The 24,701-nt window shown below is 46.3% G+C and overlaps 2 protein-coding genes across 4 annotated transcripts in view; one reads left to right on the top strand and one right to left on the bottom strand.

The window, feature by feature from the left end:
* The first annotated feature begins 1,379 nt into the window (after window positions 1-1,379).
* Window positions 1,380-9,078, top strand: LOC134619029 (proteasomal ubiquitin receptor ADRM1-like). 2 transcript variants are annotated; one of them, XM_063464720.1, is made up of 10 exons: window positions 1,380-1,995; window positions 2,669-2,903; window positions 3,383-3,499; window positions 3,780-3,987; window positions 4,360-4,441; window positions 4,511-4,650; window positions 6,732-6,863; window positions 6,940-7,097; window positions 7,189-7,291; window positions 8,852-9,078. In XM_063464720.1, exons 2-10 carry the CDS (start codon window positions 2,694-2,696, stop codon window positions 8,935-8,937), a joined length of 1,236 nt encoding a protein of 411 aa, XP_063320790.1. In that variant the 5' UTR covers window positions 1,380-1,995; window positions 2,669-2,693; the 3' UTR covers window positions 8,938-9,078. The 2 variants fall into 2 exon arrangements, with proteins under 2 accessions (XP_063320790.1, XP_063320791.1); XM_063464721.1 differs by having other exon boundaries at window positions 1,381-1,995; window positions 4,363-4,441.
* A 54-nt stretch (window positions 9,079-9,132) lies between these two features.
* lama5 (laminin, alpha 5) overlaps window positions 9,133-24,701 on the bottom strand; it is a 94,332-nt gene continuing 78,763 nt past the window's right edge. The window contains exons 64-80 of one of the 2 annotated variants that reach the window (XR_010091795.1): window positions 24,520-24,679; window positions 22,565-22,699; window positions 22,302-22,441; window positions 21,210-21,342; window positions 20,974-21,117; window positions 20,697-20,827; window positions 20,448-20,612; window positions 20,182-20,317; window positions 19,346-19,500; window positions 18,991-19,174; window positions 18,565-18,702; window positions 18,287-18,446; window positions 18,076-18,206; window positions 10,506-10,599; window positions 10,309-10,428; window positions 9,785-9,988; window positions 9,133-9,686 (exon numbers count right to left, since the gene is read on the bottom strand). Coding sequence is in view for 1 of the 2 variants with exons in the window: in XM_063463421.1 (XP_063319491.1) it covers window positions 9,840-9,988; window positions 10,309-10,428; window positions 10,506-10,599; window positions 18,076-18,206; window positions 18,287-18,446; window positions 18,565-18,702; window positions 18,991-19,174; window positions 19,346-19,500; window positions 20,182-20,317; window positions 20,448-20,612; window positions 20,697-20,827; window positions 20,974-21,117; window positions 21,210-21,342; window positions 22,302-22,441; window positions 22,565-22,699; window positions 24,520-24,679 (2,275 nt within the window). In the remaining variant the exon portion in view is untranslated. Of the gene's footprint in view, window positions 9,989-10,308; window positions 10,429-10,505; window positions 10,600-18,075; window positions 18,207-18,286; window positions 18,447-18,564; window positions 18,703-18,990; window positions 19,175-19,345; window positions 19,501-20,181; window positions 20,318-20,447; window positions 20,613-20,696; window positions 20,828-20,973; window positions 21,118-21,209; window positions 21,343-22,301; window positions 22,442-22,564; window positions 22,700-24,519; window positions 24,680-24,701 lie in introns of both variants that reach the window. The other variant, XM_063463421.1, reaches the window with a different exon arrangement.

Genomic DNA, 24,701 nt, shown 5'->3' with positions numbered 1-24,701 from the left:
TGTAAATCAGGATTTGTATGTGTAAAAAGAATTTGTGTGTGCGTAAAAAAGATTAGTATGCGTAAAAAGAATTTGTGTGTGCGTAAAAAAGATTTGTATGTGTAAAAAAGATTTGTGTGTGGACTTAGCCAAAAAAAACCCTGCAAGTTACAAGTACGCATTTTGACCCTATTTTTCTTCCTTTCATCTGATTGGTCAATGTCATGTCAATCACAAATGTAACAATCCAATCAGAGAACAGATGGGTTTGCCTGTCGGAGGGGCGCTTTTTTTTGAACTGCAGGTCTTTGAAGGGAATAAATGCCCTTTTACATGCCAACCCAGCGTTTCCCTTCATCACCACGAAGGAAAACAGTCTGTGGTCGTCTGAGTTTGGTGATTTTTGTGTCACAGGTCTACGTGCTTAATACAGGGACTTCCACAGCCTTTTCAACAGCGCTGCAGACCGCGGGGTGGGCAGTGTTTTGGAAATGACAGTCTTCATTACAAAGCTTTCTTCGTTATGAATTAGCATACAGGTTTTTATTGAACATTTGAAGAACTAGCAAAAAAAAACCCCAGAAACTCTTGTAGAGGACATAAAGTCAGATATAGAAATGACAAGGAGCAGGTGCATCTAGTACAGGTAGAGCTGCTGCAAAAACCCACAGAGCGCAACAAATTCTGGATCCTTAGCTTTTAGTTAGCATTAGCAGCACATCCTGCTTCCGATGTGAAAGGACTTTTATGCTGCGCACTGTGACTCACAGCAATGGTCCCGGGTCAGCCCTGACTTTGTGTTAAACTAATCCTAAAGTAATGATGGTATTTCTAACCACTGACATACCACAACTTTATCCTTTCAACAGCTGCTGAAAGTTAGCGGACCTAGCTGCTATCGGATATTTATATAGAGATCCTCCAGCTTCAAACTGTATTACCCTTCAAGGACCTGCAGTTCAAAAAAGCGCCCCTCCGACAGGCAAACCCATCTGTTCTCTGATTGGATTGTTACATTTGTGATTGACATGACATTGACCAATCAGATGAAAGGAAGAAAAATAGAGTCAAAATGCGTACTTGTAACTTGCAGGGGGTTTTTGGCTAAGTCCACACACAAATCTTTTTTACACACATACAAATCTTTTTTACACATACAAATCTTTTTTACGCACACACAAATCTTTTTTACGCACACACAAATCTTTTTTACACATACAAATCTTTTTTACGCACACACAAATTCTTTTTACACATACAAATCTTTTTTACGCACACACAAATTCTTTTTACACATACAAATCTTTTTTACGCACACACAAATTCTTTTTACACATACAAATCCTGATTTACAAGTACAAAATATTTATGACCACATTTTGAGCCCATACGAATCCCCACAAACTGCATGTCTTTGGACGGTGGGAGGAAGCCGGAGTACCCACGGAGGGAACCCACACAAACACGGGGAGAACATGCAAACTCCACACAGAAAGACCCCGGCCTAATGGTGGAATTGAACTCAGGACGTTCTTGCTGTGCGGCAGCAGTGCTAACCACCGTGCCGCCTCCTGATATTAATTTTATGTACAATTCCACATCTTTAAAATGACAGAAATATGGTGGTCTGCTGGAGTTACCGTTTGAAAACAGGACCCATCGATTGGAGGACCTCCTGCTGTAAAACCTTAAATGACCAATCAGAGCAGGATGCCTGTGTTTATGGTCAAAATCAGCGTAAATGTGATCAAAACTATTTGGAGTTGTGTTTCAGATGTTGTTCTGGATTTATGAAAACTAAAATAGCATTTTTTGTTCGGCAGCAAATGGCATTATTCTTACACTGTCATTATTTTAACACTATGGGAGCGCCCTCCACTGTCCACCGGCTGGTCTGCAATCTGTTTCTGTACAGTAGGTTTAACCGGAAGTCTAGTCCCTCCGCAGATCATCTCTGACGTTGGCGTTGAGCGACACGAAGAAGTAGAAAAACTTATTCTGCGGGCAAAACTTCAGGTATTTGTGCTGGAGAGCTCAACAAACTTCACATTTCACAGAAAAGTTGTAGGAAAGCCATCAGATGCACAGCTGGCTCTTGTTTCTAAAGTCTGACTGACCGTAGTTAAGCGAAGGCAGTGAATATTACTGTGGTGTTCTGTTTAGCCTCGTCATGTGCTAACGTTAGCACGACACAGCTAACGGCAGCTAGCAGGCTAACTTTTAGCTTTTCTGAAAAGTGATTTTAAGACACAAATATAACTCCAAAATCATTACAACCCTCATTAAACATCAACACAGTGCTCCTCAGCCGCTATACGCGCAGACACGATGATTTACCGACAAAATATATGGTCATAAAAACAGTAACACAGGAGAAAGTAGAGCGAAGCTAGCCTACGTTTTAGACCTGAACTGATACTTTTGATTTGTTTAATCAAAGGTATCGATACGTGATGAGATGAGAACTAATGTGGAAATGTAAGAGTGAAGGGTAATAATTAAAGATAACAGTTCAAGTTAAACTTGAGTTTTATTGAGTTTGTTGGTTATTATCATGTTTAAAGACACCGGAGACTTTATTTAGTGACACATAAACGTCAAACGCCTTAACGTGCTGACGTAAAATCTCTGAGCGATCTCACTGCAGCCTGTTCTTTGACGCTGTGCTCCTTCCTTTCTTTCCCATCAGGCTTTGTGAACGAAAACCTTCAAAGATGTCTTCAGGCGCTCTCTTCCCCAGCATGGTCAGCGGCTCCAGAGCAAGCTCCAGCAAGTACCTGGTGGAGTTTCGAGCAGGTAAAATGAACCTGAAGGGCAACACGGTGACCCCGGACAAACGGAAAGGGCTGGTCTACATCCAGCAGTCCGATGACTCTCTGATCCACTTCTGCTGGAAGGACCGGACCACGGGGAACGTCGATGATGTGAGTCACCCTGAACCATTCGAGTGTTTGTGGTTCCTGATGTTTACAGGGTGGAGCTCAGAGAGGCACATCGGCGCTTCATTTCTCTGTGCACCGCTTCCATAAAGCAGAAATTCCTCCGTGAGGTCAGGTAGAGCTGACGGAGTCAGCACTGAAACTTAACGACCATCACCACCAGCCACTTCCTGGCCTCCACCCACAGGTGGCGCTGTAGAGCTGGTTTAAAGCACTGAGGTGTTCTTGAGTGGAACATACTCGTCCTTCCACACCCACAGATTGATCTCACTGAGCAGAGCTCAAAGTCCTGAAAGAAATGATTTCAAATCCGATCATTCACATGATTCTCGTTATTTCAGCGCCTTTATCTCAGAGCTGACGCCTCTGGTTCCCTCTCTCTGATTGGTTGATATTTGATGATGTGTGAGAGCAGCCCCATGTCTCTCCTTTAAATGTCGTCTCTGGTTTGTTTCCTCTTACAGGACCTGATCATCTTCCCTGACGACTGTGAGTTTAAAAGGGTGACGCAGTGCACCACCGGACGTGTCTACGTCCTGAAATTCAAGGCCGGGTCCAAGCGGCTCTTCTTCTGGATGCAGGTGAGCTCGTCTTCATCCCAGAGGGGACCGTCTTAGTTCATGTGATGGCAGATGTCAGTGTTAGAGCGCCTTCATCAGGCTGCATCGGATATTTAAAGAGTGTGCTTACTAAAGGCTGACACACACTCACTCACACACACACACACACACACACAGGAACACCCACATATACATGAACACCTCACAGCATTGCACCATTAAAAAAACCACACACACTTGCATGATTACAGCGAGCCACGAGAACCTGTAAGTAGCAATAACTCTGCTCTGATGCCATCAGGAGCCAAAGACTGACAAAGATGACGAGTACTGCCGGAAGGTCAACGAGTACCTGAACAACCCCCCCATCCCCGGAGCATCCGGCAGCGGTGGCGGTGGCCACGAGTTGTCAGCGCTGGGAGGAGAGGGCGGCCTGCAGAACCTGCTGGGAAACATGAGCCACAACCAGCTGATGCAGCTGATGGGACCCACGGGGCTCGGAGGTCTCGGTGAGCGCTCTGACCTACACACAACTGCACGTAGTTCATGAACACCTGCTCCAGTTCCTGGAAGTTATTCTCTGCCTCTAAAGGCCAAGCTTGGTTTAAAGGTCTGCAGAAAAATTTCATCCTAATTTCGGACATAACAGGAAGTCCCTCTCAACCCTACGCCGCAGCCTTCCACATGCGGCGCCTCAATATGTAGTTAGGTTTGTCAGGGGCTGCACGTCAGCTCACTGGAAGTTTGCGCTGTATGAAAGAGTTTCCAGTTATGACGTAGGTGTACTCCTCTCAGAAGCATACTGGTGAAGCTGTCTCACGTGTGACGTGTAGCTGGGGGCGGGGCTATTCCAGGCTTTTGATCTCATGTCTTTGTCTAAGGAGGCCTGGGAGCTCTAGCAGGACCGGGACTCGCCAACCTGCTGGGGGGCGGAGGACCTGCGACCAGCAGCTCCTCATCCAGGTGAGACAGACACGCACGCACACACATGTGCAGTCTTCCTCTTTGTTCACCTGTGCTGCTCTTCCTCAGTTCTCGAAGCCAATCAGCTGCAGTGACTCCTTCTCCAGGCGGAGCTCCCAGAATGAGCTCCTCCCAGGCGCCCGCTGCCCCTGCCGCTGTTCCCGTCACCTCGGCTCCCTCCTCCACCGCTGCCACGCCCTCCACACCAGGTACAGAGAGAGATGAAGGCTACATGCCGAGTTTCAAAGGAAACGGGAAGCAGTTCGTCACAGAGGGTTATGTGATGATGGCGGGGCTTGAGACGGAGAAAAACAAAACGGGATAGAGGCTGATCACCTGTAGATCAGACCTCCACCCTCCTCCTGCTGTAGCTTCTGATTGGAGCGACCCTCTATAACTGAACTGAGACCGCCAGCACTGAGGACGAGGAGGGGGGGGAAAGCTTAATGACGAGAACAGGAAGCTGGTCAGACAGTAGAAAAAGGCACGACAGGAAGTGCCCAAGCTCCCTGTTAGCAGAGGGACAACTTTCAAAATAAAAGCCAGGTGGTGTTGCAAGTGGAAGATGTCAAATATACAGTCAAGCCCATAATTATTCCTACCGGTGGCAAATTTTGACTTAGTTACTTTGATTCAACCAAGTTTGTTTTGGTTTTTTTTACTGGAAATGACACAGGTGTCTCCCAAAAGATAAGAGGATGTACAAGAGGCATCATTGTGGGGAAAAAAAAAATATTTCTCAGCTTTTATTTACATTTGAACAAAAGGTGTCATGTCCAGAATTATTTATACTCTTCTCAATTATCAATAGAAAAGTCTTTATTGGCTATTACAGCAATCGAACGCTTCCTATAATTGCAGAGCAGCTTTTTGCACGTCTCCACAGGTATTTTTGCCCATTCATCTTTAGCAATGAGCACCAAATCCTTCAGTTTGGAGGGTCTTCTTGCCATCACCCCAATCTTTAGCTCCCTCCACAGATTCTCAGTTGGATTCAAGTCAGGACTCTGGCTGGGCCACTGCAAAACGTTAATGTTGTTGTCTGCTAACCATTTATTCACCACTTTTGCTGCGTGTTTTGGGTTATTGTTGTGCTGAAATATCCACTGGTGTCCAAGGCCAAGTTCCTCTGCAGACTGCCTGCTGTCGTTGAGAATCTTCATGTATCGCTCTTTTTTTCATGGTGATGTTTACTGGGATTGGTTCACTGGTCCATTGGCTGAAAAACAGCCCCAGAGCATTAGGTTCCCACCACCATGTTAGACAGTGGGGACGGTGTTCTTTAGGTTGAAGGCTTCTCCTTTTTTACGCCAAATAAAGGAAACATCATTGTGACCAAACAATTCAATTTTTGTTTCATCTGACCAAAACACAGACGACCAGAAGTCTTCTTCTTTGTCCAGATGAGCATTTGAAGGCCAAGTGAGCTTTTGTGTGCCTCATCTGGAAAAGTGGCGTCCTCCTTGGTCTGCATCCCTGGACCCCAGCAGCGTGCAGTCTCCGTTGGACTGTCTGCCTTGAGACACATCCACCATCAGAGCCCAGATTGACCAGGATGGCCTCGGTGGTGATCCTTGGATTCCTTTCACTTTTCTCACTGTCCTCCTGGCCAGCACAGGTGTCACTTTTGGCTTCTGACCACGTCCTCTGAGTGTGGGAACATCTTGTATTTTTTAATAATACTTTGCACTGCAGCCACTGGAACCTGAAAACATTTAGATATGGTCTTGTAGCCCTTTCCTGACTTGTGAGCAGCCACAATGTGCAGCCGCAGGTCCTCACTGAGCTCCTTTGTCTTAGCCATGACTGTCCACAAACCAACTGCAGAGAGCTGCTGTTTTTCACCTGGTGAGTTGATTAAAACAGCTGTTCTCAATTAATCAGGGTAATTAGGATGCTTTAGAACAGCTTGGACTATTTGGACTGGTATAAAACTTTGGATTTTCCCAGAGGCTGTGACAGATTGTGAAGGGTATGAATAATTCTGGACATGACACTTTTTGCTCAAATGTAAATAAAAGCTGAGAAATGTCAAAAAATACTTGCTGGTTGAATCAAAGTAACTCAAAATTTGCCACCGGTATGAATAATTATGGGCTTGATTGGTCCTAAATGTTCTCGCAGAAAACTACAATCAGGTTCCTCCCTGATGTCATCGTCAGGGAGGAACCTAAAAAGTCTTTATGTTTACAGTAAATCACAGCAACTCAATTCATTTTTTTCTGATGTCACCTGCATCTGATTGTTACCTGGAAACCCCCTGACTCCTCCCACCTTCTATCCTCTACAGCCCCGGCTCAGACTCCCGTGGCCCCGGCCTCCACTGGAAGCCCCGCCCCTCACCAGCCCATCCAGCTCAGCGATCTTCAGAGCATCCTGGCCACCATGAATGTGCCGGCAGCAGGGGCTCAGGGCTCAGCGGGTGAGTCACATGAGTGAGGTCACGTGTGCCTCTGAAAGGGAGCGCAGACACTCACAGCTCTGATCTCCTTCTGCAGTGGACCTGGCGAGCGTGTGCACCCCAGAGATGATGGCTCCCATTCTGAGCAACGCCGAGGTCCAGCAGAGGCTCCTCCCCTTTCTCCCCAGTGGGGAGAGTCTGCCGCAGAGCACCGAGGAGATCCAGAACACCCTGAACTCTCCTCAGTTCCAGCAGGTACGACGTAATGTTGGCGATGCTCGGCGATGATGTAAACACATTGAGCGCCGCGCTCACCTGTTCGCTTTTCTTCTCTCCTCCCCTCCAGTCCATGGGCATGTTCAGCAGCGCGTTGGCCTCCGGGCAGCTTGGCCCCCTCATGAGTCAGTTTGGACTGCCACCCGATGCCGTGGACGCAGCCAACCGTGGAGGTGAGTGAACCAAACGCACGCTGAACTTCCTGTTTGTTTGTGCTGCATTCATCCTCACGCACAGGACGGTCGCAGACAACGGGCGTCTGCATGTGGCGCTGTCACAGTGTCCTGACATGGGCGCCCCCTGCAGGTCAGTTAGCATTAACCAGCTGCTCTATGGAGGACATCAGTCCATTTATGATCATCAGGTCCACGATCGCCTCGTGAACAAGTACAGACTTTTACCTTACACACACATTCTTGTTTTGCTATCTTAGTGAGGACATCTCATTGGTATAATGCTTCCCTTAGCTGCTTACCCTAACCATCAAAAATGAATCCCTACCCTAACCATAACCTAACTGTAACCCTGACATTAAAACCACATTTTGAGCCTCTACAATGTATAGTAGCATTTCATCTTCTGGTTCTCACAGAGCTGTCTAAACAGGCGCACACACACTCAGGAGAATGAAAACCCTGTGACGCTCAGCAGCAGCTCAGAGCAGAACCTACTAACCCCATGTTTGCCTACTGGTGGTGGTCAGAGGGCCCGGTGGCGCCAGTGTCCGGCAGCCTCGCCTCTGTCAGTGCGCCCCAGGGCAGCTGTGGCTACAATGTAGCTTGCCATTGCCAGTGTGTGAATGTGTGTGTGAATGGGTGAATGTAGTGTAAAGCGCTATACAAATACAGGCCATTTACCATCTGATCTGGGATCAGTCTGTGATGTGTTATTACAGTTTAATCTGTGACATTTAGGCTACGTTCACACTGCAGGCGAAAGCGCATCAAATCCGATTTTTCTGACCCTATGCGACCCATATCCGATCATGCTATGACAGTGTGACGGCACAAATCCGATATTTTCAAATCCGATCTGGGTCACTTTCGTATGTGGTCCTGAATCCAATACATATCCGATGTTTTAGAAAGCGACTGCTGTTTGAATGGTCATGTCGCATTAAATCCGTCTTTTACGTCACTGACACAAGACAGACGCCGATTATCAGCACCCGAGAAGACATCGTGAACGCTTCCTGGCCATCCAGTGTAGATGTCAGTGAAACTGTTGGGAAGACAACGTTGGAGAAACGTGAACATTTTATTTGTACTGTATAATCTGCAGATTCTGACAGAAATCTGCAACTATCCTTGAAGCACCGCTCCTCTCTAAAACAGCAATAAGGATCATTATTAGGTTATCTACATTATTATGTAAATAACAAAATAACTTAAAGCAAAAATTGGGAAACGTAAAGTCCGAAGTCTTTACATTAAGGCCATCAGTCAAACAATATAGTTTGCTCTGGGTCTAAACAGAGCGCATTGTGTGTGACATCTTCTTTTGCGCATGCGGGCCGCTTTGAGGGTTCACACTAGAGCGCGTTTGCTGTCGCATTTTATTTGTAGTGTGAACAAGCAGACAAAAAAATCTGATTTGATCAAAAAATCGGAATTGAGCATTAAGACCTGCAGTGTGAACGTAGCCTTAGATTTATCCCACAACAACACTCAGTGTGTCCAAGGTCTTACTGACCTGCGATTATTGGTTATTGATCTGTGTGTGTGTGTCAGCAGATGTGGAGGCGTTCGCTCGAGCCATGCAGGGCAGCAGAGAAGAGTCGAAGGAGAAGAAGGACGAGGAGGACATGAGTCTGGATTAGAGTCTCTGTGACATCATCTGTTTAATTTTTTTTTTTCACTTTTTCTTCTGTCAAAGGTTTGACCCCTCCATGACCTTTTATTTTCCTCTGAAGAGGGCGGGGCTTCGGGTGTATTCAGCTCTTTCTAATAAAAACGTAATGACTGAAACATGAGCTTCTTTTTATGAATGTAAAACACAAAGACTGTTGGTACGGAAAAACTTTATTTAAACATGTGATAGACAAGGACGGGAGATGGAATAAAAACGAGATGGAAACGCCGCCTGCAGACCGGCGAGGACGTAACGTTCACATGTCAAACCTGAATATTCAAGTTTTACTATGTGAGGTCAAAGGTCACGAAATCAGACATTCCCAAAAGTCCCGTTTAGATTTGCAGGCTTTGTTTTTTGTCTGCTCTACCGGAGGATGTTGCTCGTGTTCACAGACTGTATATCAAAGATGGACTGAGCGGGCGACCCCTGATTGGACAGAAGTCTATGAGCCTCTGCTGAGCTGATCTGAGTGCAGTGATTGGTTTTCGGTCTCAGGTCCAAGGATCAAAGGATCGCCGTTGAGAATACCGACGCTGCAGAGGAAGCGGCTGCGTCCATCTTCCATGTACAGTCTGTGCTCACTGATCAGCGTTTAGAGTCTGTCTGCAGCGGACGCACGATTACACGCCCGTTTGCTGGATGATTTAGAAGAAGCGTGTAAAGATGATTGAACTTGGCTTTACCGCGCCGCTCGATGACATCATCGTTCCGTCTCTGCAGCACCAAACGGGGAAAAATAGAAAATACACATTTCTTAGAAAATAAATATTCATATAGATATTTTAAATTAGCTACAGTAATGTGACGCCCACCACCGGTGCTGATGTGTACTGAGGGAGTGTGAAGGTAAGATATGAGGGGGCGGGGTTAAACATGCGGGCAGCCGTGTGTTCCCACAGCGCCGTGCACAGTGAGCGGCTTCGACAGCGGCGCCGCTCTGTTGTTGATGCTCGCCCGGCGGACGCAGCCGTGGAAGGACGCCAGCCCAGCGGGTAGACCGGGTACTGCGATGCCACCTGGTGGACAGAGAGAGGAGTGACGTGTTAATGAGGCGCTGCACTGACAACGTGTGCAACTGTATCCCTGTTATGCAGTAATGAGTAGTGTAACTAATCAAGCATGTTTGAGTAAAGACATTAAACTCGGACGTGAGGCGACGATTTGATGAGGTCTGATTAAAATCTGATAAATGATCAAAGAAAATGGTCACACGGACAAAGCGGCGAGGATGTCAGGAATGTGGGAAACGGCTGCATTTAAGGTGGTGGAGATCTTCGTGATCTTCACAGAGGCCAGTCTGCATCACTGAGGTGGTCTGTGAACGCCGTGCACTCACCTGGCACGCCTCCGAGGTAGACCGCCTCCTTGGGCCCCGTGGAGCGGCCCTTTTTGGGACCAACGGCGCGCTCGCCGGCTCCGTCCACGTGCAGCTGCAGGACGTTGTTCTTCTTCACCACTGCAGAGACATTTCAGCGTTAGAGCGGTACAACAACAGGGCAGTGCACGGAGCACGCGTCTGAGGACGAAACTCACCTGAGATGGAGTGCCAGCGGCCGTCGCACAGCGGCTCTTCAGGAATGAACGATGCGGAGGTCTCACCTTTCCCGCCGTTCACCGAAACGGTCACCTGACACACACACGCAGTACTCATGAGCTCAAGTTTAGAGATTCGCTCAGAGGAGGCCTCAGCGGTCCAAGCAGGAGGCGACACCTCTGAGTCACATCAGAGGAATCAATCAATCAATCTTTATTTATAAAGCACTTTTCATACAAAGATGTAGCACAAAGTGCTTTACATGGTTAAAAGCAGCCCACCCCGCCCTCCAACTCACTCCCCACACTCTCATTAACATAAACGATCATGGATAAATACACACCCACACACACACACACACACACACACACACACACACACTCTTAAAGAGTAAAATTGGGCTGGGTACACATGAGCCAAGTGAGGAAACACTATCACAGGGAGCCGGTCACAGACCGCAGCCTCCAGGCTGGGCACGCAGCAGGAGGGAGGCAAAGAAGCCCCCCAGCCAGGCTGAGAGGATCCACAGAGCCCCAGCAGCCACGGTCGATCACAGCCCCGGTGCAGAGAGCCCCCTCCGAGGAAACACCGGAGATATGACCCAATAAGAATATATACAGGATAAAGAGATAAAATAAATAAAAATGTGATACAATATAAATATAAATATAAATAGAGTAAGAAGATAAAAAATGAATAAGAATAAAATCAATAAATATTAGGTAAAACCTAAATTAATAATATAAATAGAATAACAGGATAGAATAAATAAGCATAAAATAAATAAACGTTAGGTGAAAGCTAAATTAAAAAGGTGGGTCTTGAGCCTGTTTTTAAAAACATGAACGTTCTCTGCGGCCCTGAGCTCCTCCGGCAGGCTGTTCCACAGTCGAGGACCATACCACTGAAAAGCTGCCTCTCCGTGAGTATGTGTCCTGACTTTAGGGACAATCAAAAGGCCAGTACCAGAGGACCTCAGGGTCCGCGAGGGTTCATATGGTAAAAGCAGATCTGAGAGATAAGAAGGCCCAAGACCATTAAGACATTTAAAAACCAATAAAAGAACTTTAAAATCGATCCTGAAACACACGGGGAGACAATGCAGCGATTGTAAAACCGGTGTAATGTGGGCCCGCCCTCTGGTCTTCGTCAGCACACGAGCTGCAGAGTTTTGTAAAAGTTGCAAAGGTGAAATATTCTTTTTGGGGAGACCAGAGAGCAGGGCATTACAGTAATCAATGCGACTGGTAATAAAAGCATGCATCAGCATCTCCGTGTTGGCCCGAGAGAGAATAGGGCGGACTCTGGCTATATTTTTTAGATGATAAAATCCAATTTTGGTTACATGTTTAATATGTGAGATAAAACCAAGCTCAGAGTCAAGAATAACACCCAGGTTTTTCACTTGTAGTGAAGGGCATAGTGAATATGCCTGTAATTTAGACAAGAGTTTCTCTCTCTGAGCCTCAGGACCGATGATTAAAACTTCAGTTTTGTCCTGGTTAAGCTGTAAAAAGTTTTCTGCCATCCAAGATCTTATATCTAGAATACAGTTAAAAAGGGCATCCATTGGTCTGGTGTCATCAGGAGACACGGAGATGTACAGCTGAGTGTCATCAGCGTAACTGTGGAAGTTCACTCCATGCCTCCTGATGACACCGCCAAGAGGGAGCATATACAAATTAAAAAGTACAGGGCCTAAAACCGACCCTTGAGGCACACCACATGTCATTTTATGGATCTTAGAGGAGCATGTATCCATACACACCATAAAAGTTCTGTCTGAGAGATAGGAAGTGAACCAGTTGTGTACAGCACCAGAGAGGCCCACCATGTGTTTCAATCTGTTTAAAAGAATAGCGTGGTCTACTGTATCAAAAGCTGCGCTTAGATCCAGTAGCACCAGGACTGAGAGCTTCTGGGAGTCCCAGTTACATCTAAGATCATTTAAAACCTTTAGGAGAGCGGTCTCTGTGCTGTGGTTCACCCGAAATCCAGACTGAAATATCTCTAGGATCTGTCTATCATTCAGAAAATCATTAATCTGAGTAAAAACAAGTTTTTCTAAAATTTTACTTAACCTCTTAAGCCCCAAGCCTACCTGATCTCCTGCCTTTTGCCCCCGTATCAGGGGGCGTTGGGGCTTAAGAGGTTAAAAATGGTAAGTTGGATACAGGTCTGTAGTTATTAAAATCATTACAATCCAAATTGCTCTTCTTCAGAAGGGGCCTCACCACCGCCGTTTTAAAGGCAGCAGGGAAGACGCCCAACTGAAGAGAGCAATTCATCATGTATAAAAGCTCAGCTTCAACAAATCCATAAAGTGTTTTAAAAAGTGGAGAGGGGATTGGATCTAAAAGACATGTGGTGGGTCTCACTGTGGAGAAAACTTTCTTAAGGTTCTCAGCATTAACCAGGACAAAGCTGTCCAGTGTCTCCTCAGGTACAATCGAGCCCTCAGATGTGTTTAAAATCATATCATGAGAAGATAAAATATCACATCTGATGGTGTTGATTTTTCCCCTGAAGTGGTCTGCAAACTGCTCACAGAGTGAGTCTGTGGGAGTCTTTGGGAGCTGTTAAAATCAGGGTTAAATAAATGATCTATGGTGGAGAAGAGGACCTTGGGATTATTTCTGTTATTACTGATTATTTTGGCGAAGTATGAATTTCTTGAATTCCTTAGTGTATTATTGTACATTTTAAGTTGCTCGCAAAGTATTTGATGGTTGATTTCATTTTTATTTTTCCTCCATCTCCTTTCTGCTGCCCTGCAATTTCTTTTGAGTGTTTTGACTTCTTCGTTTCTCCAGGGTGATACACGTTTTACGTTAATCTTTTTGGTGGTGAGTGGAGCAACGGAGTCAAGGCTTTTCTTCAGTTTGCTGTTAAAATGATTAAAAATAAAATCACAGGGTGCAGGTAGAATCACAGGGGGGCATTCGTCTAAAATCCTGGTAAAATTTGCAGCCACTTCAGAGGTTAGATAGCGCCTCCTCACAGTTCGCACCGAGGTCTCCCGCTGAATAAAACCGGTGATGTTAAAAAACACACAGTAGTGGTCAGAGACAGCCAAGTCAACAACAGAGGACACACTGGTGGACAGCCCATGGGTGATGACCAGGTCCAGAGTGTGTCCTCTGTTGTGAGTCGGCTGCATGACGTGCTGGGTAAAATCCATACAATGAAGAATGTTTAAGAATTCTTTTGATGCAGGGTCAGAAGGATTATCTATGTGCAGGTTAAAATCACCGGTTAGAATTATCATGTTATACTTTGAGTGTATGTTTGTTAAAAATTCTGAGAATTCCTTGATAAAAGCAGCACTGTCTTTAGGTGGTCGATAAATGACAGATAAAACTGGAGGGCTGCTAAAAACAATAGCGTGGAATTCGAAAGTGGTAAAATGATCAAATAAAATTTGTTTGGTGGTGAGTGTGTTGTTGGTTAAAGATGCAGTCCCACCACCTCTCTTACCACTTCTAATAGAAAAGGAGAAATTAAAATTTGGTGGGGAGGCCTCAGTGAGAACAACTGGTGCATCCGAACCCAGCCATGTTTCAGTTAAAAATAAACAATCAAGTTTATTATCTAAAATTAAATCATTAATAATAAAAGACTTATTCAACAGAGAGCGGACATTTAAAAGTGCCATACTGATTGAGACTGGTGGATTTTTGACAGTAGAGTTCAATGGATGTTGACATTTTTGAAGAGGCCGGAGGTTATTAATGTTTTTGGAGTTGCTGGATTTATGATAATTGTGTTGCTCTCTGTTTGTGATTATGACGGGTATTGTGTTGACTGTGGGAGAGAGAGGTCCGAGTCCAGAGTTTTGTGTATTACTGTTAAAAGTGGAACAAATATAGGAGCTGGGACCAGGGGGACATCAGTCAGTGGCGGACAGATCAGCGGGTAGTGTCAGGCCGTTTATCAATGCCCAAGTACGCGAGTACGTACTCGCGTTCTCGGTGAGTACGTACCCGCCGAGAACGCGAGCACGGACTCGTGATTTGTACAGTCGGAACACCAGCGTACGTGATGATGTCACAGGTCCGGAGTTTTTACTGCCGTCCCCTCTTAATTTAACTGTGAGTAACATGTTATGAAGCTTAACTTTAATCACAGCCAAACCAGTTTACTCAGGAACAAATAAAACACTGAAATAAACCAAACATTAACATTTAGAAGTGATCTAAGTGACTTATATATCATTTTTAACCTCAGTAGTGAAACCTCTATTAATAAAAATAGTGTGCATGTACATACGTGTACATACCTTAATAAAAACAAGCAGGTGAGATGTTAGAACGCTTTTATTTCTATTCTAGTGGACACTCAATACTATAGACAGCTGCTGGGGTTTCTTTAACCTGAGTAGTGAGAAGTCCGCGAGCGGTTTGGGGGGGTGGGGGGGTTGGAAACGATGTGCCGGGAGTCTGCTGTTGAGTTTTGGACGAAATGCATTCTGGGATATTTAGCTGTCCCAAGTCTACACCGATGCATGCTCGATAAAACGGGCGGAGCGAGAACACATCCGGGACTTTTTCGCGTTCTCGGCGTGATGCGTACTTCGAATTGGAACAGTACTTGGTCTCCGACTGATGACGTATCACGAGTACACGAGAACGCAAGTACGCACAAGTACGCATATTGATAAACGCCCTCGGTTTGGGGTAATGACAGGGCCGTGTGCGGGAGTGCTGTATGCCAAATTGGCGGACAGCAAACGGCGTCCCCAGGCATTGAGGTGGAGCCCGTCTGCCCCAAAAAGATGCCTCCTCTCCCAGAAGGCATCAAAATTGTTAATAAAACCCACACCGTGGGAGACACAGGCGGAGGAAAGCCAGGTGTTAAGGCTGAGCAGCCGGCTGAAACGGCCTATCCCTCTGCCGCAGGTGGGGGTGGGCCCGGAGATAAAAGCACTCACCTGCAACCGGTTGGCCTGTGGGTGGGACGCCAGGATGTTGGGAATTCCGTCCACTATGTCGACGACGGTGGCTCCCGGGAACGACAGCGTGAGTGCCCCCCTCATCCGCACGTTCCTGACGATGGAATCCCCGAGGACCAGCGTGGAGAGAGGAGGCGCCACCGGGGACCGCTGGCCATTTGAGACGCCCGCGCCGCGGCACCGGGGGTGTTCAAATGGAGATGCACCAGCCAGACCGCGTGAGTGACTCCCAGGTAGCCGCGCCGTGGGTCCTCTTCTCCGAGGAGCCAGGGTAAAGCACAGCTCTCCGCGGTGAGTTTGCACCACAGCGTCGGGCTGCCCGCCGCAGCTCCGGGGACGTAGTGGTGGAGATGGCGCAGACCTCAGCGACACAGCGGGATGGCGAGGGCTAGCGGTCAGAGGAGGAAAGTCCACAGGATCCAGGACATTGAATCTATTCTCCAGCACTACCGCACCGGAGGGGTGAGGGTGCGAGTGACGGATCCTCTTGGCCCCTCTGCAGCCACCGCGCGTCTCAACCACGGTCCATGGCGCTGGTTGGAGTGGAGCTGACCAGAGCCTTGGGTCTGGCCCCTAGTTGAAACCAGCAGTTCTCGTCCGTGGCAGAAACACCAGCGACACAAGTTGGGAGCCTGGGTTGACTGTTGGCGGGATCTTGGGACACAACAGCTGGGTGGTGCACTGTGTCAGCTAGCTCAGCGCTAGTAGCGGTGGTTTGAGCTTTGCCAAGGAGGATCGTGTCAAGTTCGCGTTCAGCCCCCTGGATTTGGTATAGCGTGGATATCCTTTGTTCCAGCTCGATCACTTTTTGGCTCAGGTTGATGCAGCTTTCACAACTGGTTGTTGAGGTAAGTGGTGCTATTCCGAAATCTCGCGACAGCGTCAAAAACAAAAACTGCCACTTTAGCTTACGTTTAGCTAGTTGTGGCAGTTGCTAGCATGCGTGCATGCAGTCAGGATCACAACACTTGTTTACTTTTCACAATCTTCACAAGATGCCACAAACCGAGCAGTTTTCCAGGGAGTTCGTAAAATTGCAGCGTCTTCTTCCGAGAGCGTATCAAATTAGCAGGAAGGACCGCACGCCACAACCACCAGCCCCATTTCTAACCCGGTAAAGTCACGTGTGTCATTTCTGATGCATGATCTCCCCCCCCCAGAAAGCCTACAGAAATTCCACGATAGATGTTTAACATATAAAATCGCCAAAAATGCTGCATGTAGCAAATATGATACACATTAAACATCTTATGTGCAAATGATTATTTAATTTTGCTTTAATTTGTGTTTTAATTGTAAAAGTTGAAGAAAGGCAGTAAATTGCAATAATGTCACATCGTGAGCGAAGTATTGTGATAATATAGTCCTCTGAAATGATTATTGATGAGTTATTGGTGACTATTTTCCGATGAAGATATGACTGAGTAATTCATTATTATCAGGAAGTTCTAAAAACTCCCTGCAAAGCCTTCAGTTAATCCAAAATGCTGCAGCAAGAGTCCTGACAGGGACTAGAAAGAGAGAGCAGATTTCTCCTGTATTGGCTTCCCTTCATTGGCTTCCTGTTAAATCCAGAATTCAAAATCCTGCTCCTCACATACAAGGTCTTAAATAATCAGGCCCCATCTTATCTTAATGACCTTGTAGTACCATATCACCCTATTAGAGCACTTCGCTCTCACACTGCAGGCTTACTTGTTGTTCCTAGAGTATTTAAAAGTAGAATGGGAGGCAGAGCCTTCAGTTTTCAGGCCCCTCTTCTGTGGAACCAGCTTCCAGTTTGGATTCAGGAGACAGACACTATCTCTACTTTTAAGATTAGGCTTCAAACTTTCCTTTTTGCTAAAGCATATAGTTAGGGCTGGACCAGGTGACCCTGAATCCTCCCTTAGTTATGCTGCAATAGACGTAGGCTGCTGGGGGATTCCCATGATGCACTGGGTGTTTCTTCTTCACTCACTATGTGTTAATAGACCTCTCTGCACTGAATCATGCTTGTTATTAATCTCTGTCTCTCTTCCACAGCATGTCTTTATCCTGTCTTCCTTCTCCCACCCCAACCAATCACAGCAGATGGCCCCGCCCCTCTCTGAGCCTGGTTCTGCTGGAGGTTTCTTCCTGTTAAAAGGGAGTTTTTCCTTCCCACTGTCTCCAAAGTGCTTGCTCATAGGGGGTCATATGATTGTTGGGTTTTTCTCTGTATCTATTATTGTACGATCTACTGTACAATATAAAGCGCCTTGAGGCGACTGTTGTTGTGATTTGGCGCTGTATAAATAAAACTGAACTGAACTGATTTGAGTGGGAGTGGGGAACAGTGGGGCACTGCAAACTGAAGATACCTGCAGCTCTAAGCTGATGTTCAGGTCTTATTTGGAGGTCTGGCTGTTACACGCTGACTCCTCCCCCCGTGGGGGACGTGCAGACACTGGACTGTGATTTTGTGTGAACTATTTCTGTTTTGCTCTCCTTTATGTCGTCTTTTCAGAGGAAGCTGAGTCATTTTTTTAAGTTATGATATAAAAACATTCAGAAATAAAAATACTTGACGTCACAAATTTAAAACCTGAAAAACAGCAAGTAGAGCACGTTTAGGAGAAACGCTGTCCAAGTCTCACCTTTCCTTGGATGAGAATTAAGCTCAGGTGGTGGTCAGATGACGTCCCAGCATGCAACAGCAGCCCAGAGTCCACGATGGGTCGAACTTCGAGCTGAATCTCCAGATCCCGACTCAGAGCCAAGGACTCATCTGCAGGGAGGGACAGAGGCGCCGCTCAGACATGACGACCCAATGTGGCCGACACGTGCACAGAAACTAACGGTACGTACCGATCATGATGTGTCCTCCCCGTCCAGAAAAGTAGGCTCCGGGCTGCAGAGGGGTCACGAAGCAGGGCACTGTCCCCTGGCTGTGAGCGGGGTCTCCTGCAGGGGCTCCGTTCAGCATCAGATCCCGGATGCACCCCACAAACCCGGAAGAACCCGGACCCTGAGGTTAAGAAAGAGCACAGAGCTTCGGTACCGAGCGTGAAGAAGAGCAGAAAGGCGCGACCTTCACTGCACAGAGGTGTCAGCCTGAGCGTGGAACCAGCAGGAGAAACGCTTACCGCCAGAGAGGCAGGGACTCCCCCTGCGTATAAAGGTGCGGTGAGACGAGTCCGGTCTCGTCCAGATATCCTGTTGGACTGAACACTGATACCGTCCACGATCAGACTCATCTTCTGCCCTTCAAGCTTTATGAACACCTGCAGGACACGGAGCGATCAGGTTACATCATTCAGGTAAACTCAGGTGGGTCTGAGACACAAACACAGCTGGTAGCAGAAAACGTTACCTCGACGCTAACATGCTAACCAAAACGTGGTTTTAGTGTCAGGGTTACAGTTAGGTTATGGTTAGGATTAGGCTGAGGGTTAGGCATTCATTTTTGATGGGTAAGCAGCTAGGGAAAGCATTATGTCAATGAGATGTCCTCACTAAGTTATGAAAACAAGTATGTGTGTTCGTGTGCATGTGTTTTTGTGCGTGCTCACCGTGTGCCACTGGTCATCGTTGTACTTCCGGTGGCTGCGTAGGTTAAACCTCTTCCCAAACTGAAGCAGCACGTGGCCGTTTGAGACTCTGAGCGTCATCGCGCCTCCTCCTCGCTGCCTGCTGGTGGCGCTCAGCACCAGCCCGTCAGATGAGTTGATCCTCAACAGCATGGAGATGTGAGGCCTGCAGACAGAGAAACACGAGCATCTGAGCTGTAGTTTGGTCCTTGAATACGAGGGGGCGGAGTCTGTTTAGCAGCTTGTGTCTGTGTAGGTTCTCAGTCATCCAGATGATGGCATGTAAGGAGCTTAGAAAGAAAGTGACTGGACTTCTTAAAGTTTCTTTCACACTCACGTGGAGCCGAACGAACTGGGCAGGATGTCGTATCTCTGGAAGCTGTGGGTGGAGCCACTGAAGTGCGTCGCTCCCCTCTCGTGGTGTGACAGCTCACCCTGACACGAGTCCCTAGTGTTACGACTGCGAGATCCTGACGGCTTCTTCAGCTTCCCCTAAGAGAGAAAACCTTAAATTTATCACAGCTACGGTCACGTCTTATTGTTGTTGCTGTGTGTGTACCTTTCGCTTGTTGCTGTGTGTTTACCTTCACTTGTTGCTGTGTGTTTACCTTGCGCTAGGTGCTGTGTGTGTACCTTCACTTGTTGCTGTGTGTGTACCTTGCGCTTGGTGCTGTGTGTGTACCTTCACTTTTTGCTGTGTTTGTACCTTGCGCTTGTTGCTGTGTGTGTACCTTCACTTGTTGCTGTGTGTGTACCTTGCGCTTGTTGCTGTGTGTGTACCTTCACTTGTTGCTGTGTGTGTACCGTGCGCTTGGTGCTGTGTGTGTACCGTGCGCTTGGTGCTGTGTGTGTACCTTCACTTGTTGCTGTGTGTGTACCTTTACTTGTTGCTGTGTGTGTACCTTTCACTTGTTGCTGTGTGTGTACCTTCCGCTTGGTGCTGTGTGTGTACCTTCACTTGTTGCTGTGTTTGTACCTTCACTTGTTGCTGTGTGTGTACCTTGCGCTTGGTGCTTTGTGTGTACCTTCACTTGGTGCTGTGTGTACCTTTCGCTTGTTGCTGTGTGTGTGTACCTTGCGCTTGGTGTTGTGTTTGTACCTTCACTTGTTGCTGTGTGTGTACCTTGCGCTTGGTGCTGTGTGTGTACTTTGCGCTTGGTGCTGTGTGTGTACCTTGCGCTTGGTGCTCTGTTTTGGTTGAGTAGCAATGATCTGCTGAGGCTGTTTAGCAGCAGGACACTTCATAGAAACATCTACATTGTCAGTGGCTTTCAGCAGGTTCAAAACTGCCTGCGCTGTATCCATTTCCCTGCAGACGGCAAACACACACATTACAATTCAAGCTGAACTCACACAACAGCTTTAATCGTTTCAGTCATTTTACACAGGCTGATGAGTAAATCTATGAAGGCGGCTCATGAAAGTCATGTTTAACTAACCTCTTGATGAAAACATTAGTAATGCATCCAATCAGGTCGTTCGGGTTTTCGGGCATTCCTCCCAGGAAGGTGTTTCCCATCGTGGACAAGACAGTTTTCATTGTTGGGTTCACTGTGATGGTCTGATCCGGTATCTCCAGCACATCGTCCACGTACAGACGTATCCTGAGAAACAAGCAGAGAGGTCAGATGACACTCGGAATGCTACTTCCTGTGGATGCGAGGAAAATGTAACCGCTGCCATCCTACCCGTTCACATTGTTGTATATGGTGACGTAATGACTGATGTCATCGTTGTACGTCTTCTGCGTTTTAATCAAATGGTTGCCGGCTTGCACCACGATGTGGCCTTTATGCAAAGACACCTCACAGACGTCCTCCTGTGGCCACAGCAAATCACAAGAGTTTGAAACAAGGAAGAAGTCAGCACATCATAGATCCAACAGATCAGGACAGAGGAAGAATACGGGAAACAGACAGCTGAGAGGCAACGGTCAACAGGAAGTGGTTGAGGGTTTCCTCTGACCTGGTTTTTGTGGAAGAACATGAGTCCATCGGTCTTCTCAGTTCTGAAGCCAAGGCCGGCATAGAAGTTGTTCATGATGCTAGAAGGATCCATCACATTAAAGTTCAGGTAGCTCTGACCTGGGAAATAGCCCTCACGAGCCAACTGCACACACACACACACACACACACACGACATGAAAAACCTGCATTCACTCCTTTTTGTTACACGCTGACGGGTTCAGTGTGTCCTCCTACCAGCAGGTTGTCATGGCAGCCAAAGCTGACCCCATAGGTCTCCACCTTCTTCAGGCTGATATACTGTTGTCTTTCCTTCAAGTTCCTGATACAGGCCTTCACAGAGCCCGTGTCAGGAAACTTGTCCTTTAACCTGAGGGGAGACAAACACAATGAAAAACTCAGTGTTAGTGACCCAGAGCACATCCCTGATAATAACTTTGAATTTTAATCCAATTAGAAGCTAGAAGTTCACAACATGTTAAATCACGTTAGAAAACACTTCCTACAGGTTTGTGTCCACTATTTAAATACTACTTTTACCAGCTAGCTGCTAACCTAAATCTGCTGTCTGATGCTGACCGAGTAACTATCAGCATCTTTATGCTTAAAATCTCTGTAGCTGCCTAGACAGTACTCAGTGAGACCAGCAAACCCAGAAGACTTCAAATTAAATCAAAAGAAAAGTCCCAAGATATTACGAAGGGCAGTAATAATAGGACTCGTGCAAATCTGGAAAATGAACTAAACAAAGGCACTGTTTGAAAGTTCACAGGCCTCCTGTCGACATAAACATGCATTAAAACATATGAGGCAGCCCCAAAGCACAAGACTTAGTGGCGAGGTAACGAGATGAATTATTAGAGCTACTCTCAGCTGCTTCCTTGGAACAAGGCTCACCGCAGCAGGTAGCTCCGCGTGTTGGGTTTACTGTCAAATGGGACAGTGAATGTTCAATAGAGTAAATAGTAAATAAGTGGAATAAGTAAGTAAGTGTCTCACACATCCTTTTTCATGTTTAATTAAAATTAATAATTTATTGTTTTCCATTTGTTTTAATTCAAAAGCCTTTATTACATTTTTCATATTATATATTTCATTTATAATGTTAAAAAAGAGGAGTTAGATTTGCCCATCCTCTGCTCCAATCTCCAATCATGATCACATTGGCATGACAACAATTCTAGGGGGCAACATACAAATGTCAGTAGGGCCTGTGCCACCCCAGATGCCCCCTTTAGCCCTGCCCCTGCGCCTCTTTTCCACTCATGCAGTTCCAAACTCGCTAACGTTAGCTTAGAAATGGAGCAATAAGAAACTTAGTGCACGTACATCTCAGGCATCTTGTCCTCTGGCACTCCACCCAGGTAACAGCTGTTGTCAAATTGAGGGATGGCTTTTATGTAAGTCTTTCTGACTTCTTTTTGGTTTTTCCTCACTATAAGTTGGTCACGCAAGACATAGAGCTCCAGCTATATGGGAAAAAATGCAGCACATCACAAACAAGTACACAAAAGTGACCACTAAAAGGAGCAATCAGAGTGATCGGCATGCTTTCAAAGTAGGAACATGAAAAACCACGCAGAGGGACTCACACTGTTGGACTCGCCGTTGCTCATCTTCAAGAGTTCAGGCGGAGCCACGGGCTCGACGTCCACCAGAGAACCATTAATATTATAGAAGAGCCTGACCTGGCCACGAAGCACCGCCACACACACAAACTGATTTTGCTGCACAGCAGACAGAAAAAAAAATCCAGTTACACAGGAAAATATACAGATATGTGTGTGATAAGTACAGTGGGAACAGTGTACAGTGGGAACATTTGATGGCCATGACCCCGGTCCAGGAGGTCGACCCTTCCACTAACGGGAAGGTTGGCTCCTATGGTGCAGCTATCAGAGCCTGAATGTTAAAGTGCTGCTGCGCATGAGGCTTGTTCAGAGCTAATGAAGTACAAAATACTTCTTTACTGTACTTGAGTAAAGAAGTTGAATCAGTGTATTTTTATAAGTATCTGTACTTCAGTAGAAGCACAGGACATCTGCACTTTTGCAGCTCGGGCCTGTTGTATAAAGCGCTCTGAGTGCTCGAGTAGAAAAGTTCATTCTTCCAGTTACCCTGTATAAAAAGTAACTCAAGCTTCTTCTGAAGGCTCCGTATTTGCACGAGTGTCACCACGACAAACAGAGAATAACAGAAGTGATGATGACCAGGGAAGAAGTGCAAAACCTGCAAATGTGAATCCAATATGTCAGGTTATTAGCAGATAACCTAGAACACGAGTGTGGAAATGAGGCAGCTTTGTGTGCTGCACGCACTGACTGGACTCAATGGTCAATAAAGCCTGATAATAAGTCATGTGGGCGTAGTAAGGTCACCTGATTACTCTGTGAAGTCTCTTTATGCTGTGCATGTGATCTGTTTGTCTGGTGTATTTAAATACTGTAATAATGTATATGTACTGTTCTCTGTAGTTCTTACAGGAGGAACACTGTCATGTTATTGTAGGTACAATGACGATAAATGCATTCTATTCTATTCTATTCTGTGTTACGGCCTTCAGCATTTTTGCTATGAACTGTCAGGGATTGTGTGTTGTGAGTACAAGAAAATAATTATTATAATATGATGTGTTACATTTGTTTAGATCAGAGGAATAAGGAAGGATTTGTCTGTGTTTCAGTTTGGTTTAGCTGTAGGCCTGAGAGTGTGTGTAATTGGGTACAGGGAAAGGAATTTATTGACACTGGGGGTCTGCTGTCATAAAAGGAGACAGGAAGTTACAGTTGGGGGTTGCTGATGCTGATGCTTTAACCTGAATCTAATAAACGGTCATAATTGTTATAACTTAGAAGTAGGATTGCAGGAGACGCTCCACCTTATCTGTAAATGTAAGACAACAAGAGGCCAATGGCCCAGTGGATGCAGAGTGGGGGTCTCAGTGTTTGTAATATGTTAACTCTGTTTTGTATGTTGTCTAAAGGAATTTGGTGTAGATTGAGTGAGGAGATTACTTTTATGACCGGCAGGAAGTCACGTACACAGAGACACACACACAGTGCTTTGACTGTTACACTCACACACCTACATGCACACTCACTCACGTGCACTCACACATACACACGGGTACGCGCACAAACAGGCACTCACGTGCTCGTGCATACACACACAAACACAGAGTTTGCAGCACACCATGGGGGTTTTATGATGGGGTCGCTTCTATAAAGCTGACTGTAACAAACAAAGGAGTGAGAGATCTGCAGAGGGACACCGGCCTTGCACGTCTCTCCTTCTAGAAGATGCATGCTTAAATGAAGATGAATAAAGATGAATAAAGGTTTTGTGAAAATGACTACCGAGTCCGGTGCTGTCTCTGGATGCCCGAGGAATAAAAAGAACCGGGGTGAAACTGATTTCGTAACAGTTTAAAGAGCTGTGAATAAGGAAGTGCCTGAAACTAACATCTTCTTTCATTATAATAGGGGCGGGGCTTACAAAGACAGGTGAGCAGCCCTCTGAGGGTCTGTGAGCGTATAAGCAGCGTTACCTCATTCTGCATCATCAGCAGGATCCCGTTCTGCGACAGCAGTTTGATGTCCTGTTTCACGATGTAAATTTTTTCTAACTGAGAAAAATTAAACTTTGCATAGCCGGTCCCATCAAAGTACGCTCCATCACTGACCCAGGACTCAGAGGTGGATCTTATCCTGTTTGTTAAACACACACACA

The sequence above is a fragment of the Pelmatolapia mariae genome, linkage group LG20 (genome assembly GCF_036321145.2).
Source record: "Pelmatolapia mariae isolate MD_Pm_ZW linkage group LG20, Pm_UMD_F_2, whole genome shotgun sequence".
Lineage (NCBI taxonomy): Eukaryota > Metazoa > Chordata > Actinopteri > Cichliformes > Cichlidae > Pelmatolapia > Pelmatolapia mariae.
Note: the sequence above shows the minus strand (reverse complement) of the source record. Positions and strands in the feature narration are given on the sequence as shown.

Coding starts and splice junctions, on each gene's coding strand:
- LOC134619029 (XM_063464720.1), top strand. CDS start 2,694: ATGTCTTCAGGCGCTCTCTTCCCCAGCATGGTCAGCGGCTCCAGAGCA. Junction 4,651..6,731: donor TGCCACGCCCTCCACACCAG/GTACAGAGAGAG, acceptor TATCCTCTACAG/CCCCGGCTCAGACTCCCGTG. Junction 6,864..6,939: donor AGGGGCTCAGGGCTCAGCGG/GTGAGTCACATG, acceptor CTCCTTCTGCAG/TGGACCTGGCGAGCGTGTGC.